Below are 13,796 nucleotides of genomic sequence, written 5' to 3' on the forward strand. Positions count from 1 at the left end.
ATTTGTAAGGCCATCCTTTGAAACTTGTTTCTAGCTCCATTTCTCTCTCAACAATACCTGTGCTATTCCCTGGCATTTCTAAGTCAGCATTTCTTATCTCAAGCTTTGCATACAGATGCACACTGTGTGAGCCTCCCGGCAGGCTTGGAGAATTTTCCCTGCACCCATTTCCCCCCAGGGCCGAGGCAGAGGCTCTGCCAGGGCTGGGTACTCACAGTACTCGATGCCCAGGACGATGTCTCGGAAGTAGAGCCGAGCCTGCTCCTCGCTGAAGGGCTGCTCACTGGGCACCTCCATCACAGGCCTGTTGGGGACAGGGACAGCCTCTCAGTGCTCTGCACAAGGCCAGCAACACCCAAACACTGCAGCAGCTTGTTCTCCATCACCATGTGCCAGCACTGAGGCTCCCAGAAGGTGGGTATCCCTGCAGGGTGATTGCTAATTCCACAGAGAAGTTGGAGCACCACTGCCACTGGCAGCTGGAGCAGAAGAGCTGTTCCCAGCCTGCCTGGGCTTCCCAACAGTGGGAGAGTTATTTGGGAGGCAGGGAAGAAGCCAGCTGACAGAAACTGCTCACCCAGACAGTCAGGATTGCAAGTATCAGGAAGCAGGATTAGAATCACAATTTGTTGGCACAGACATTATTGGCTTAATATTGTTTGTGAAACCTAAAATGAATTGACTGGGGGGAAGGAGGGGAATCAACCACCCACCAAAAAAAACCTAGCAAACAAAACAAACGTTCTTTCTGGAGGTGGTGATGCTTTGGTTACTGAGCTTGGCCAGTGATGGGTGGCTTTGCATAGCCCTGAACCAGCATGAGCCACAGAGCCCTCATCACCATCAGGATTAACTGCTGGTGTCTGCACAAAATAAGACAGACACTACTCACTGACAGTCCCAATGGGAGGAGAACAAAGCTGGACCTGGCCTCTGGCTTCCTGCTGAAGCTGCCCATGGCTGTGAGCACCAGCACTGCCATGAGATCCCAGTCAGCAGTGGGGACAGTGCCTGTGGCCATGCTCTGCATGTCCTGCCTGCTGGGCTCAGCCCTGACACAACATCATCGTGCAGCTGGTCTCACTGAGGCAGAGTCTACACACGAACCACTGGCTCAAAGGCCAAATGGGAATATTTTCTGTGCATTGTGCTGAACTGCTTTAAAAGCCTATTTAGCTGCTCAGGGTTCAGCCACCACCAGAGCTCAGCCATTCAGCCCTGAACTGCCAAGGTTACCTGGTCAGCTTCTCCTCTCCTTTCCTCTGAATGCTGCCACTGCTGAGGGAAGCACAGTCTCCTCTACAAGCCCCTCTTCTGCCTGTGCCTGCTGAAAGCTGAGGGCAAAGAGGCTCTAAGAGCCAGTCACAATCTGCTGTTCCCCTGTGGATGAATGGCTGGAGCTAAGAACTGTTGCTTTGTTTTTTTAAGATTTTTTTAAAGTTTTTTGATGTTTACATTTTTGTAATGGAGTTTTCTCATGTACTTTTAATGTAAATAATCATTGGTTTGCATTTCTTTTTAAAAGAAGAAAATAGATTTTTAAAATATTTTAAAATCTATTTTAAAAATAGATTTTATATATATATATTTAAATATCTTTTTATATATTATATATTCTATATGTAATATAACATAATGTAATAATATATAATATATTACATATATTTTATATATATATATATATATAAATATAAATCTATTTTTAAAATATTTTAAAAAATCTTTTTAAAAGAAGAAAAATAGATTTTTCGTTTGACTAGTGGGGCTGGAGAAGTAGCAATTTCATCCTCCAATCCATAGTCAATCCAAAAGTTATACTTGTGAAAGTATAAATATTAGAGTTCAAAAATAAACTATGCTTTTTTTACCTTAGATGTCTCAGCTTCTGCTTGTCGTGAATTTCATGTCCTATTGCAACAAAGGACCTGCACTGGGGGCTAACGCTCCCCTCAGCACCCAGCAGCAAATCCTCCCTGCAGCATTTCCCCCCTCTCCCTGGCTGCCCATTGGATTGATGACCTTCACCTCCCATTCGTGTTTTCCTGCCACTGCCTCCCCTCCCTCTTTTATGCACATTTTTCTGTTGCTGAAACCAGGGAGAAATGTGAGAGCAGGGCTGGCAGAGCCACTAATGGAGTCTAATTGCCTCCTGCCAGAGGCAGCCAGGCTGCACTTGGATGAGGCACAGGTTCCCCAGCCTCAGCTGTTTCCAGGAGCTCCCTCTCCTACAGGTCAGGCACCAGGGAGACTGGGGAGCTTCTTGCCACCAACCCACTGGAGCTGGCAGCTTGTTCATGGGGCTAGAGAGGAAAAACCCCTCTGGGAATCTCCTCCATCCTGGGCACAGAAATCCTGACCTCACTGTGACTGCAGAGCTGCAGAGTCAGTGCAGGTGTAGCAAAGAGCAGTGAGAAACCTCTTACCACCTTATCCCCTCTTTTACTATGGAAAATAAAATCTGCCAACAGCACAGCCTCCCATGAGAGGTTGGTGTTGAGGGCAAAGTGAGGCAGCAGGTGCCAAGTAAACCTTGGTGCAACCACACGCCCCTTGTGTCAGAGGGAACCCAGCAGAATGTTCCTATTCCAACCTTTTCTTCCAGGCACCTGATGAGGAATTGTCATAGAATTTGTTTTCCACATCAGAGTCTGGCAGCAGGACATGTCCTCCCAGCCCATTTCTATTCATCACATCACTCCAGGCTGTAGCAACCTGGAATTTTTGGGTTTTGCCTGCCCTGCAGACAGGGTTTGCCCCACTGGACATATCAAACCTCCACTTCACATGGGAACCTGATGAAGAGCACCAAAATTTTCAACAGAAGGGATCCCAGGAGGGCTACTTACCCTTTCCTCATGAGGTCAAACACTGCAAGAAAAGGAAATAAACCATGAATGAATGAGAAGAGCAGCCTGGGCTTATTTGTTATTCATCACCTACAAACACACATCCATTCCCATACCTTCAAAATCAATTTATCTCCACTCATTTCTCTTCCCTCACCCATGACAAGGACACCAGAGGATGCAAAATGAAAATATTCATCTCTTCAGCACAGACAAATATCCCCCCTCCTGCCAGCTCTGCACAGGGACACAGTGGGTGCTAATTTATCACCCACGGTGCTGCTGCTCTGGGTGTCAGCCCTGCTTGATTTGAGCCCTGTTGTACCTCCAAGGGAGGGTGTTTGGTGTGATATTCCCACTAAACTGCTGATAGCAAAGGAGATGCTGTAAGAACATGCTGCTCCATTTCTGCTGTGTCAATCAGCAGCACAGCTACAGCTTTGCCAGAGCCAAACACTCCCTGGCAGGAGCCACTGAGGAGGATTTGCTGCTGTGAGTTGAGGCTTGCAGAGCACATGAGTTTGTGTGTCTGATTAGGAGGTTGGGGAAAAGTGTTTTTCTGATCCTGCTCTGCAAACAGGAGAAGGATCTGCTTTTACCTAGAGTAGGAGAGCTCTTTCCTCATTAATTATATGGGGATTGCTTGCACCTCCCAGAAAATATGAGCGGATCCCTTTCTCAAAGCACTGGGTCCAGACACAACAGGGCAGCCTGAATTGGCTCACCTTGCCCTCCAGAAGCTGCAGCTTGTGGAACTATTTCATTATTCAGCCTCTCTGTACCTCTGCAGGCTGCTCAGTGCCTGCTGCCATCCCAGCCCAGTGACCCACAGCCAAGTGCTCACAGCAGGGCCTGATCCCAGCAGCCACAGGCAAGGAGCAAACACCTCTTCCTCTACACCTGCTCTGCACTGGGGGCATTTTTGGAAGGAGAAAGGTGCAGTTCTCATCAGCTGGGGCAGCAGCAGGAGGGAGCACACCCACCTGCAGGAGGTTCAGCCCTGAGCAGTGCTGCTCCTTCTGCCAAGGGAGCTGCAGAGGCAGGAGCTGGGTGTGATCTGAGCTTGAGGGGATCCCAGGCAGAGGAACAGGGTGGTGGAACATGGACAACAGGGACACGGCCTCTGCTCATCACTCAGGGACCAGCACAACCTCCAACAGGACCAGGAGACTCCCCACCTGTCCTGCTGCTGTTGCTGCTGTTTCTGGGATGGTTCTCTCACTCCACAGATAGAACCTGGTTTAGTTTTGGGGTTATTTTTCAGCTTTCTACCTCATCTCTCTCCTTTCCTCCATCTCCAGGAGTTCAAGCCTTCAAACAAAGAGCCTCAATCACCCTCCCCACCACGAGTGCCATCACTTTGAGATGCTGCCAGATGTCACTGGGGCTTCAGCCCAGAGGGGAAAGTGGCCTTTCAAAGGCAAATTGCTTCATTTGCTAGGCAGAGTCCTCCTCCAGGCAGCTTCAGAAGTGTCCCATAATTATTTCATGAGGAGCAGTCTTTGAACCTGCTTCATCAGGAAACAGTTTGGGGAAGCAGAGATGTAACAGGGTCAGTCATCCCCTCCTCCAGCCCATCTCAGAGGGCACCTCAGGCCTTCCCAGGCCTGTCCCTCAATGTTTTACCCAAATGGGGGTTAGGGATGGCTGCCACTGTCAGAGTTTGGAGGAGAGGAAGACAAAATGGGTGGAATTGGCTCATCCTCTGCATAAACACCCAGTCAGGCATGGCTCCCCCACCAGAGGTGGGAGTGCTGCTCCCTCAGGAGGTTCTGAGGCTCACCAGGGGTCACAGGGAACACTCCCAGACAAGACTGGAGTGACTCTGGAGTCACTGCCACCATCCACAGCCTACAGAAGTTTCACAAGGAAACCATCCTGCACCCTTCTCTTCCCTCCTGCCTCAGGGGCTGCAATCAGCTGGGACAGAGCAGCTGCCAGGTCTTTTCAGTGTCCCCATGGCAAAGAGGTGTGCACAGCTGTGCTGACACAAGGTTGCCTTACCCTACTGCACGGGGCCTTTCCATCCCAGCTGCATTTACAGGCGTTTAAACTTGGCAGAAAACAAAAAAGTCTGCAGAGGTTGGCACAAGTTTCCTGCAGTATTGACCCCGAGTCCTGGCACGTGGCACTGGCAGCACCAGGCCCAAGCCCAGATGGTTCTGTTAGCTTATGAGACTCACATACCCATGTACAAGTTGTCCTCTGCAGGATCATCAAGGACCTGAGAGAAAAAAGGGGAAAGAGGAAAAAAAAGTGAAAAGCAGCAGGAAAAAAAAAAGAAGATTTTAAAGCAAATAACAGATCCAGTACACTGTGCTGAGCTGCATAACACTGAGAACAATTCAGGCTAATATTTAGTCCTGCAGAGTGGGGTTTTGGAGGACAGTTTTTTTGGAGGGGTTTTGTAGGACAGATTTTCCTGTCTCCAGAAAAATCTGGGCTTCTGCCTGTATTTGGAGAAACAGCCTACCAATAAAGGCACTGCTTGTCCTAAACTGACCTCAGTCAATAATGAAAATGGCACTGGAGCCTTGCACTTGTGCACCTTCCCAGGCTTGTCTGCACACAAGTTTCAGTGATCAAAGCTCACTGCCATTTCTACCAGCACAGTGAGCTGCCTTCTCCTGGGCACCAGCCCAGAGCTCAGGCTGAGAGTGCAGCTTGTCCTACACAGTCAGTAAGACTTTGCTTGGAATCACCAGCCTAAATTTATGAACATCTATATTAAACCAATTCTGGCTGAAGTAGGAACAGTTGAAGAAAAATCCTCTTGTGGCAATACAAACCAGATTTGTTTCAGCATAAATTAGGGTGGAGAAGCAGCTCACCTCTATCAGCTTAACAATATTGATGTGGTCCAGCTTCTTTAGGATGGCTATTTCCTGATAGACTCTGTCCAGGGGTGCCATGGGCTTGGGCTGCTCTCCAGAGGATGCTTTGGACCCTCTGGGAGGAGGCCGACCTGCAAGTGGGACAGCACAGTGAGGAATTCCTCCTTTGGCAGCAGCATGAGCAGCACTGGCCCCTCTGCACACCCCTCCAGCTCTTCTGCAAGATCTCATCATCACCTTGCTCTCATCCCAGAGCTTTGCAGTCTCCCAGCTGGAGCTGAGCTCTCCAAGTCCCACTGAGAGCAGCTGCTCCCAGCTGGGGCATCCTTTCGGGATCTCTGCTGCTCAGTGACCCCAAGAAAAGCTGGAAAGTCTCTTTTCCCAGCCTGGTGCTTGAAGAAGGAGGCAGAGCTCTTCATTTCTCAGTCTCAAGGTTGTTTATCTTATCTTATCTATAACAATTTTTCTCCTGCCCTGCCAAGGTCCATCCAGCAGGACAGTTCCAGGCACTCTGCCTGCCCCAGGGCAGTGTTATGTCTTTATACTAAAAACTACATGCACAATGTTTACAATTCCTTCCCAATACCTATCACCTATGTTAGACAGTGAGCTTCTACTCTAAACCAATCCAAAAGTGCCAACATCACAGCAGAAGATGGAGGCCAAGAAGAAGAAGGAGAAAGGCTGGACACGTCCAGATCCCTCCATCTTGCCCCCTGGATCTCCATTCTAAAAAACCCCAAAATCTACCTTTTCACTCTGTGACAAATTCACTGTCATTCTACTTAAACTGTTGTGGCTTGCAGATCTTCATCTAAGGTTGGTAATTTGCTCCATGGGTCATAATTAAACCCACATAGGCATCCTGGGCTCTGTGCCAGGGTCTCTGAGCCCCCTGGCAGGGGTCTTGGCTGCTCAGGACAGCCAGAGGGATGTGCTGGGTCCTGACAGCATCCCATGGCCCAGCCTGCAGCCAGGTGCTATCCCAGGGTAAGGAAAGGAGGGGAACACCCCGCCTAATTCCAGTGCTTAATTAGGGCTCATAAATGGTGAACATGGAAGAGTCAGCACTTCAAAGAGACTCACAAAAATCAGAGCCAGGCATCTCATTACTGAGTGTGTTGGATTTCCCTGTGGCTGTATGTGCTCCCTCACCACCCCCTTTTAACCAGCTCCATTTTAACATGGGCAGCTGTCACAGGAGGCCACGTTCTGCACCCCTTGCAGGCAAGGTTTCTACAGAGAGATCTGGCTGAGGACAACAGGCAGGCCTCTAAATGTGAGATACCCACGTGGAAATCCATACTGCTTCAACAGCTTCTTTTTGGAGAGGACTTTCATAGCCTGGAGGAAGGAAAAAAAGCAGTGTTAAAGCTGAACAAGAGCCAAAGGGCTGATTGCTGTGACCTGGAGTGTGCTGGGCATCAGGGACTGGCTCAGGGCTGCTCCTCAGCCTAGAGCAGGGTCCTGGTCAGCGCTGGCCACAGCAGACAGACACTGACCCAGGCTTTCCTGAAAGCACTGCTAGCCATCTGTTCCATCCATCTTTCCCCATGAAAAATTTTCAAGTTCATTTTCAAATGAAAAAAAAATAATTCAAATTCATTTTCAAATGAATTTCAATTTCAAGGAATTTCAGATTCATTCTCAAATGGACAAAGAAAAAGGAGCCCAATTTCTGCATTTGGGGCAGAAGCTTGGGGAAGGAAGTGGGTTCCTCTGGCTGACCCACTGTTTTGGATGATGTTTTGGCCATGCTCCAGCTCAGAGCCACTTCAAGGCTGCTTCATCTCATGTTTGGTCTTGTCAGGGGGTGTAAGAAGGAAACTGAGCCCAGGCAGCTGAGGTGTGGGAAGGGGTCAGGGTATCATGGACACATTTAATTAAAAATCCTTTTGCCAGGATTTTTCTCCTGAGAAGCTGAGAGGCCTCAGAAACAAAATGCAAATATTGGTTATCTGCTGCTGTGGAATGCACCAGGTGCATCTTTGATTGGTCTCATGCGGTTGTTTTTAATTAACGGCCAATCACAGTCCCGCTGTCTCGGACTCTCTGGTCAGTCACAAGATTTTATTATCATTCCATCCTTTTCTATTCCTTGCTAGCCTTCAGATGAAATCCTTTCTTCCATTCCTTTAGTATAGTTTTAGTATATAATTTTCTTTTAATATAATTTATATAATAAAATAATAAATCAGCCTTCTGAAACCTGGAGTCAAGATTCTCATCTCTTCCCTCGTCCTGGGGCCCCTGTGAACACCACCACAGTCAGGGTAATTCCTCCTGCCATGCAGCTGGCATCAGCATAGTGGCAAAAGGCAATCTGAATTTAATAAACAGTCTTTGTGCCTCCATCTGCTCTGTGCATTAATAACCTTTTGGAGGGCCACTCAAACCCCCCAAGTGGCCCAGCAGATGAATATTTAATGAGAAACCAGCTCATGGTACAATTTGCTTAGGAAAACAGCCAGTGCTTCCAGGAGCTGGGATGGTCACTCACTCCCTCCCCTACCTAAGGGTTTATTCCTATTAATACAGCATCCCATATGTAATTCCCACTGGAGTGATTCCTACACAGTCTAACTAACCAAGGAGCCCTGCAGCACACAGTCAAACTCCCAGGAATTTTGCATCAGTACCACAGAGGCAGGGTCTCTGCCCACTGTTACCTGTTCTTAACAGCCATACCAGGAACAGGTCACCAAACCCACTCCAGTGAGCTCCTTCCCAAGCTGTTGTTCCTGGCAATGATGGCACCACATGCCCAAACATCCCCACCTCCCATCAGTGCTCCAGGTTCATGGCTTGCTGAAAGGATTGTTATTTTTGGTACTGATCCAGTGAAATCCTCTGGATTTGCACCCGTGTAATTGAGAAGAGACACTGAGCAGTGTTTCAATCCTGCCTGACAGCTCCAAACCAACTGTTAGAAATGATGGTGTTGAGAGACAGACTCAGAAGTGCTTATCTGTGACTTAGCACAGCTCTGTGTCCAATACAGGCAGCCAAATGACTCATGGTCTGCTGGAACAGGATCCAAGATGTGCACAACCACCTCCAAATACGGCCAGGACCAAGCCTGGAGGACTTCCTACGCTTCCCATTTTATCTCTCCATAATGAAAATTTATGAGAAAAATCAAAGGAATTAGTACATCCATATCTCTTTCAACCACTGCCAACCCAGGAGGAGAACTCTGCTCTTGTTCCAATCCCATCTTGAGTCCTTGCTGCCTTCTGGCAAGGAGCTTCAGAAAAAGGACAAAATAGAAGATGCAATTTGCTGCTGAAAGCTCCTGAGTTTGGGAGCTTGGGGGCTCAGCCTGAGGAACTGAACCATCACCAGCAGCCATGCCCACATCAGGACAGTCCTTCCCAGGAGGGAGCAGGAAGGCACAGAGACGAGCCATAGCTAAGACAGGACTTGCTTTTGGGGGCAGAAATAGAGGGAACAGGAGCTCCTGCTGTCACCCAAACTCCCTGAAGGACACTTGAGGGGCAGTGGGGGGTTACTGCATTGCAGGAGAGTTGACTGCAAAGCACCACTATAGCTGGGAAAGAAGCACCAGGAGATGCTTATACCAGCTTTGGAGCACCAGTATCTGCTACTGCACAGGGTCAGAAGAGAGGACCTGTGCCACTGTGCTGACAAACACCAAAGTTCATCACGCTACAGGCCAGAACCACTTAATTATCACAAGAGCAGAGAGGAGGGCACGTGGCAGTGAAGCCTCACTTTAATTACAGAGAGCTGGCAGGACCAGGCTCCCTCCTGAATGGTGGCTGCTGCACTGGGAGCATCTCAGGGATGCTTCAGCAAACCTCTCCTTCCAGGCTCAGTGCCTGACAGAGCCAAAGACATTTGTACTCACAGGCAGAGCTAATTACCCAGATAATGCCTTTCTGATAAAGAACCAGCTCACAGCCAAGCTGAGGGATTTTCCCTTTGCACAGGCAAGTGTTGCTTCAGTATTCTCAGGAAAAGAGGGAGCCTGGAGATTTCCTCCACACATCCTCCTCCCGAGCATGGACACAGGTCTTGACATCTCCCTTGGAGGAACAGCAGGAAGTGTGTGCTTTTCCCTGATGTATGTTTATTTTCTAAGTTTACTGCTCTCTTCCTATCAACCCTCCAGCTGGAAGCCACAGGGAAGCTGCCTAAGGGAAAGGAGATCCCAGGAGGAATGCCTGTGACACAGCAGCAGGACCACAAGCTGTGGGTAATGACAAGGGCAAAAAGGCCACTGGTTTTGGGAGGGAAGGGTGACAAAATGACTGAGCCAAGTGAACTTATCACCTGTCCTTGGTGATGCTCTCACAGTGCTCAGAATGTCATTTTATTTGCTAAGGGAGAGCCTTGTGCTGCAAGGGCAGAAGGCTGTGCACAGTCCCAACTACAGCTCCCCGGGCAGTGGGATGCTGCTCAAAGGTCCCTACCAACACCTAAATCCTCTGCTAGTGCATGAGGGCACTCTGTGGGAATGCTGAACAGAGCAGAGAGCGTTTCCAGCCCTTCTTCACCTGTCCTGCCTAACAACAACATCCCTGAGACAGAGCAGCTGAGAGGGAAGCTCTGCTGGCAAAGAGGAGTGTTAGAACTGAAAGAAAATCCTAAACCTGACAGGCTTAGCTGCCATGGCCTTAAAATCCTGTCCTGAGCTTTGTCCCACCAGCAGAATTCCATCATCAGGCTGTGCCCCATCCACACTGTGCCACCCCAGCAGGGATGAGTCCTGGAGCTGCCCTGTCCCCAGCTGTCACCCGGGTGAGCCAGCCCCTCAGAGCCCTCAGCTGAACAGCACGAGGTGTTGCACTGAGCCAGAGATCCCTTCCCTGCTCCCCACTGCTCTGGCAGTGCTTCAGCAGCTGTTATGTGAGCCAGAGGATGGGAAATGCAGGAGCTGTGCCTTCCCTTTCCTCCTGGATGGCAACCAAAGTGGGTTCTCCAGGGGCTGGAAAGTTCAAGGCTTGCTGCTGGCCTCCTTCTCAGCTGCAGCCCTTTGTTCAGCCACTCCTTTCAGAAACTTGGGAGGAATTTCTCCCCATCACTGAGACTTGGTAGGAAACAGCTCTCTGTGCAAAGATTGTTAGGCACAAACAGAGGCAGAGAGCACAATCACACAAATCTTGTTTCTTAGGAAACAAGATTTTAAAAAAAGGATGAAAAAAAGAAAAATCCACTGACAACCTAAATGCTGTTGCCTTATTCCAGCAGTAGCATAACAAATGCCCATCATAACCACTTTTCTTTGCAAGCTGATTTAGAGATTGAAAATAGGAGGAAGACATGACCTGAGGCATCAAAGAATCAAATTCCATCAGCACAATGATTCCGATCTAGATCTCTCCTTGGACACATTTGCCTTTGCTTTTTATTTGCTGCTTTTTCACAGAAGTTGGCCTTTGATTTTTCCCTTAGTCACTGTCAAAGCATCTCCTTCAAACTGAGCCACTGAAACCTTTCCAGTGTGAAGGGTTCCTTGGCAGAGCCCCACAGCTGTGACAGCTTCATGAGCCCCAGGGTCCTCTGCTGTGGCAGCCAGCTCTGCTTTCCAGTGGGGTCTCCTCCTTGGAGGCAGCACTGGCTCACAAACCTGGTGCAGAAATTCCACTTTCCATGGCCTAACACATTCCCTGCATCCAGGGATGTGAGCCAGGACACTTCATAGCCCTGCCAGGCACCGTGGTGCTCACAGCAACCAAGGGCAAAGCTCTTAGAAGCACTCTCTCATCTTTAATGGAAGGTAAAAAACCCACAAAGTAAACACAACCCATCTACATTTTTTCCCAAATGTGGTGGTTGAATTTTTTTCTTGAGAGTTTTTCCTAATTCTAGGCCAGATCCAAAACTCATTAAAGCAGCAGCAATCTTTCCTTTGGCTTTGACAGGGGCTCTATTCAGTCCTTGCTCCCTATAAACTCTGCCTTTCTGAAGGGAGTCAGCAAAAGGTCCCACACCTCAGCAAGAATCAGGAGCCACACTCTGAATTATACCCGTAAATAATTTTTTAAATTATTTTTTTACAATTTTGGACCTTGTTATTGCAGCACACTAGCTTAAAGACAATAAAGGCAGCAACACCCTGGCCTCATGCTGAACCTCTGCAAATGAAAATCAGTTATAGAAGCAGAATATCATAGAATGATTTGGGTTGGAAGGGACCTTAAAAATCATCAGTTCCATCTCCCTGCCATGGGCCAGGATCTCTTCCACCAGACCAGAGTGCCCCAAGCCCATCCAACCTGGCCTTGCTCACTAAAGGAAATCACCAAGGGCTGCTTTTCACCACTGAGACAAAAAACACCCTCCAGAGCTAAATCTGGGGGAAAACAAACACACAGGAAAGGCCCTTCCCAACTATTAGAATCCCAATTGCTTCTCTTAACTGCTGGTAAGAGTCATGAGGCAGAGGAGCAGGGATGGGAAGGACAGGCAGGGCAGGATGGAAGCTGTCTCAGCTCTGGGAGAATCCCGGGGTCAGGCACAGCAGGCAGGTGGAGAGCTGAGCAGCCATTAGCCAGTTATGCAATCAGCTCTTTCTCTGCAGCTTTGAAAAGCCTGCCAGCTCCTGAGCTGGATTAATGTCCTGGAAAAGCAGAGGTGTCTCCACCACAGCTTGCCCTACAAAAAACAAGCACAGCTGGCTGGGAGGATGAGGGTGGAGGCCGTGGCTACACTGGGGAGGGGATCAGCTCCCCCTGCCCTGCCAAGAGGGGAACAAGGACAAGGGACACAGAGTTCAGAGAGGCCCATCCCTCCATACACCTCCCAGCATCACCTTCCCAGCCCAGGATCAGCTCAACCCCAAAAGGAGGATGGGGTGAAGCCAAGAGCACATCCCTGCAGGGCTGGCACTAAGGGGGTCTTTGTGCCCTGCCTGCCCCCAGGTGAGGCTCAAACAGCCTCAGGCACAGTGCCCCTCCCGGGCTGCAGCACCTTTAAAGTGTTTGCTTAGATTAGAATCCAAGATTAAGTGGGGATTAAGTGACACACACCAGGCTAACCTGCACACAGGCTTTCACTTTTGGTTTGGATGTGACCAGCTAAATCTACATGCATGGGGTTAATCTGCATCCAGAACAGGCACAGGAGTGCAGCAGGCAGTGCTATCCTACACCCAGCTCTCCTGGCTGAGCTGCAACAGATGCCCTGCCCACCTCTGGGCACCTCAATGGCATTTCCTGAACAAAAAGGCAGTGCCAAAATGTAAGGATTACAATTTTCAAAGGGAAAAATACTTTCAGCTGGAAATAAACATGATTTATGGATTTGATGCATTCCCACTCTGTGCTATTGGTGCTGGCATGCCTGTGTTGGTGGGACAGATGGATCAGGGAAGCCAGGGCTGGCACCATCCACTCTGCAGAACAAACCATCCTGCTGCAGGGCATGGCAGGGAGGGTTTGGAGGGCAGCAGAGAGAAGGAGCCACTGGAAAAAGCTCTGGTGCAGCTGTGAATCAGCTTGGAAAGGATGGCAGATGGAAAGAATTGTGGCTCCTTTCCTTGGCCAGCTCCAGGGCACCTTATCCAGATTTTTGTCTCATCTCTTCCATCCTTCATTTCAAGACATTCCTGCTGCAGTTCCATCCCTGCTGGAAGCCCAGGAAGGCTGAGGAATACCCACAGGCACACAATTCCCACCTGACCACTTCAGCCTGGTGTGTCACTTGTAATAAAGAGTCAGGGAGGAAAAACTATCTGGGGAGCAGTGGGGAATGGGCATGGTTTATGTTCCACAGCACATTCTATTCCCCTTTGTCCCAAGGCAGCACACCAGCCTGCCTGGCTGCTCTGGGGCCCATTTTCATCCCACTCTCACCCAATGCAGTGTGGAGCAGCAGGGCTGTGTTGGCTGAGGTTCAACAGCACTGCAACCCCACAGCTCAGCAGATTCCTGCCCTGGCATCCATCAGAAACTGCTGGAAGCTCTTTCCAGAAGCCTCCAGGCCCAGCCACACATAGCAAGGAAGTTTTGCTTCCTTCCAGCTCCTGCTCTCAGCCTGAACAAAACAAGCCACAGGGCAAGCCCAGGGACATGAGCACAGCTGCAGGCAGATTTCACAGGAATTCCAGCTGGGATGGTTGGGATTCAGCTGCCTCTGAAAGGGGAGGCCC

At 49.3% G+C, this 13,796-nt stretch overlaps 1 protein-coding gene across 2 annotated transcripts in view; it reads right to left on the reverse strand.

The window, feature by feature from the left end:
• The window catches only part of CAMKK1 (calcium/calmodulin dependent protein kinase kinase 1), a 91,512-nt gene that overhangs the window by 28,576 nt on the left and 49,140 nt on the right, over positions 1 to 13,796 (reverse strand). For both annotated transcript variants that reach the window (XM_030962583.1, XM_030962584.1), the window contains exons 5-9: positions 6,973 to 7,024; positions 5,678 to 5,811; positions 5,034 to 5,070; positions 2,847 to 2,868; positions 216 to 304 (exon numbers count right to left, since the gene is read on the reverse strand). In XM_030962583.1, coding sequence (XP_030818443.1) covers positions 216 to 304; positions 2,847 to 2,868; positions 5,034 to 5,070; positions 5,678 to 5,811; positions 6,973 to 7,024 — 334 coding nt within the window. The remainder of the gene's footprint in view (positions 1 to 215; positions 305 to 2,846; positions 2,869 to 5,033; positions 5,071 to 5,677; positions 5,812 to 6,972; positions 7,025 to 13,796) is intronic.

The sequence above is a fragment of the Camarhynchus parvulus genome, chromosome 19 (genome assembly GCF_901933205.1).
Source record: "Camarhynchus parvulus chromosome 19, STF_HiC, whole genome shotgun sequence".
In the NCBI taxonomy this organism is placed as follows: Eukaryota; Metazoa; Chordata; class Aves; order Passeriformes; family Thraupidae; genus Camarhynchus; species Camarhynchus parvulus.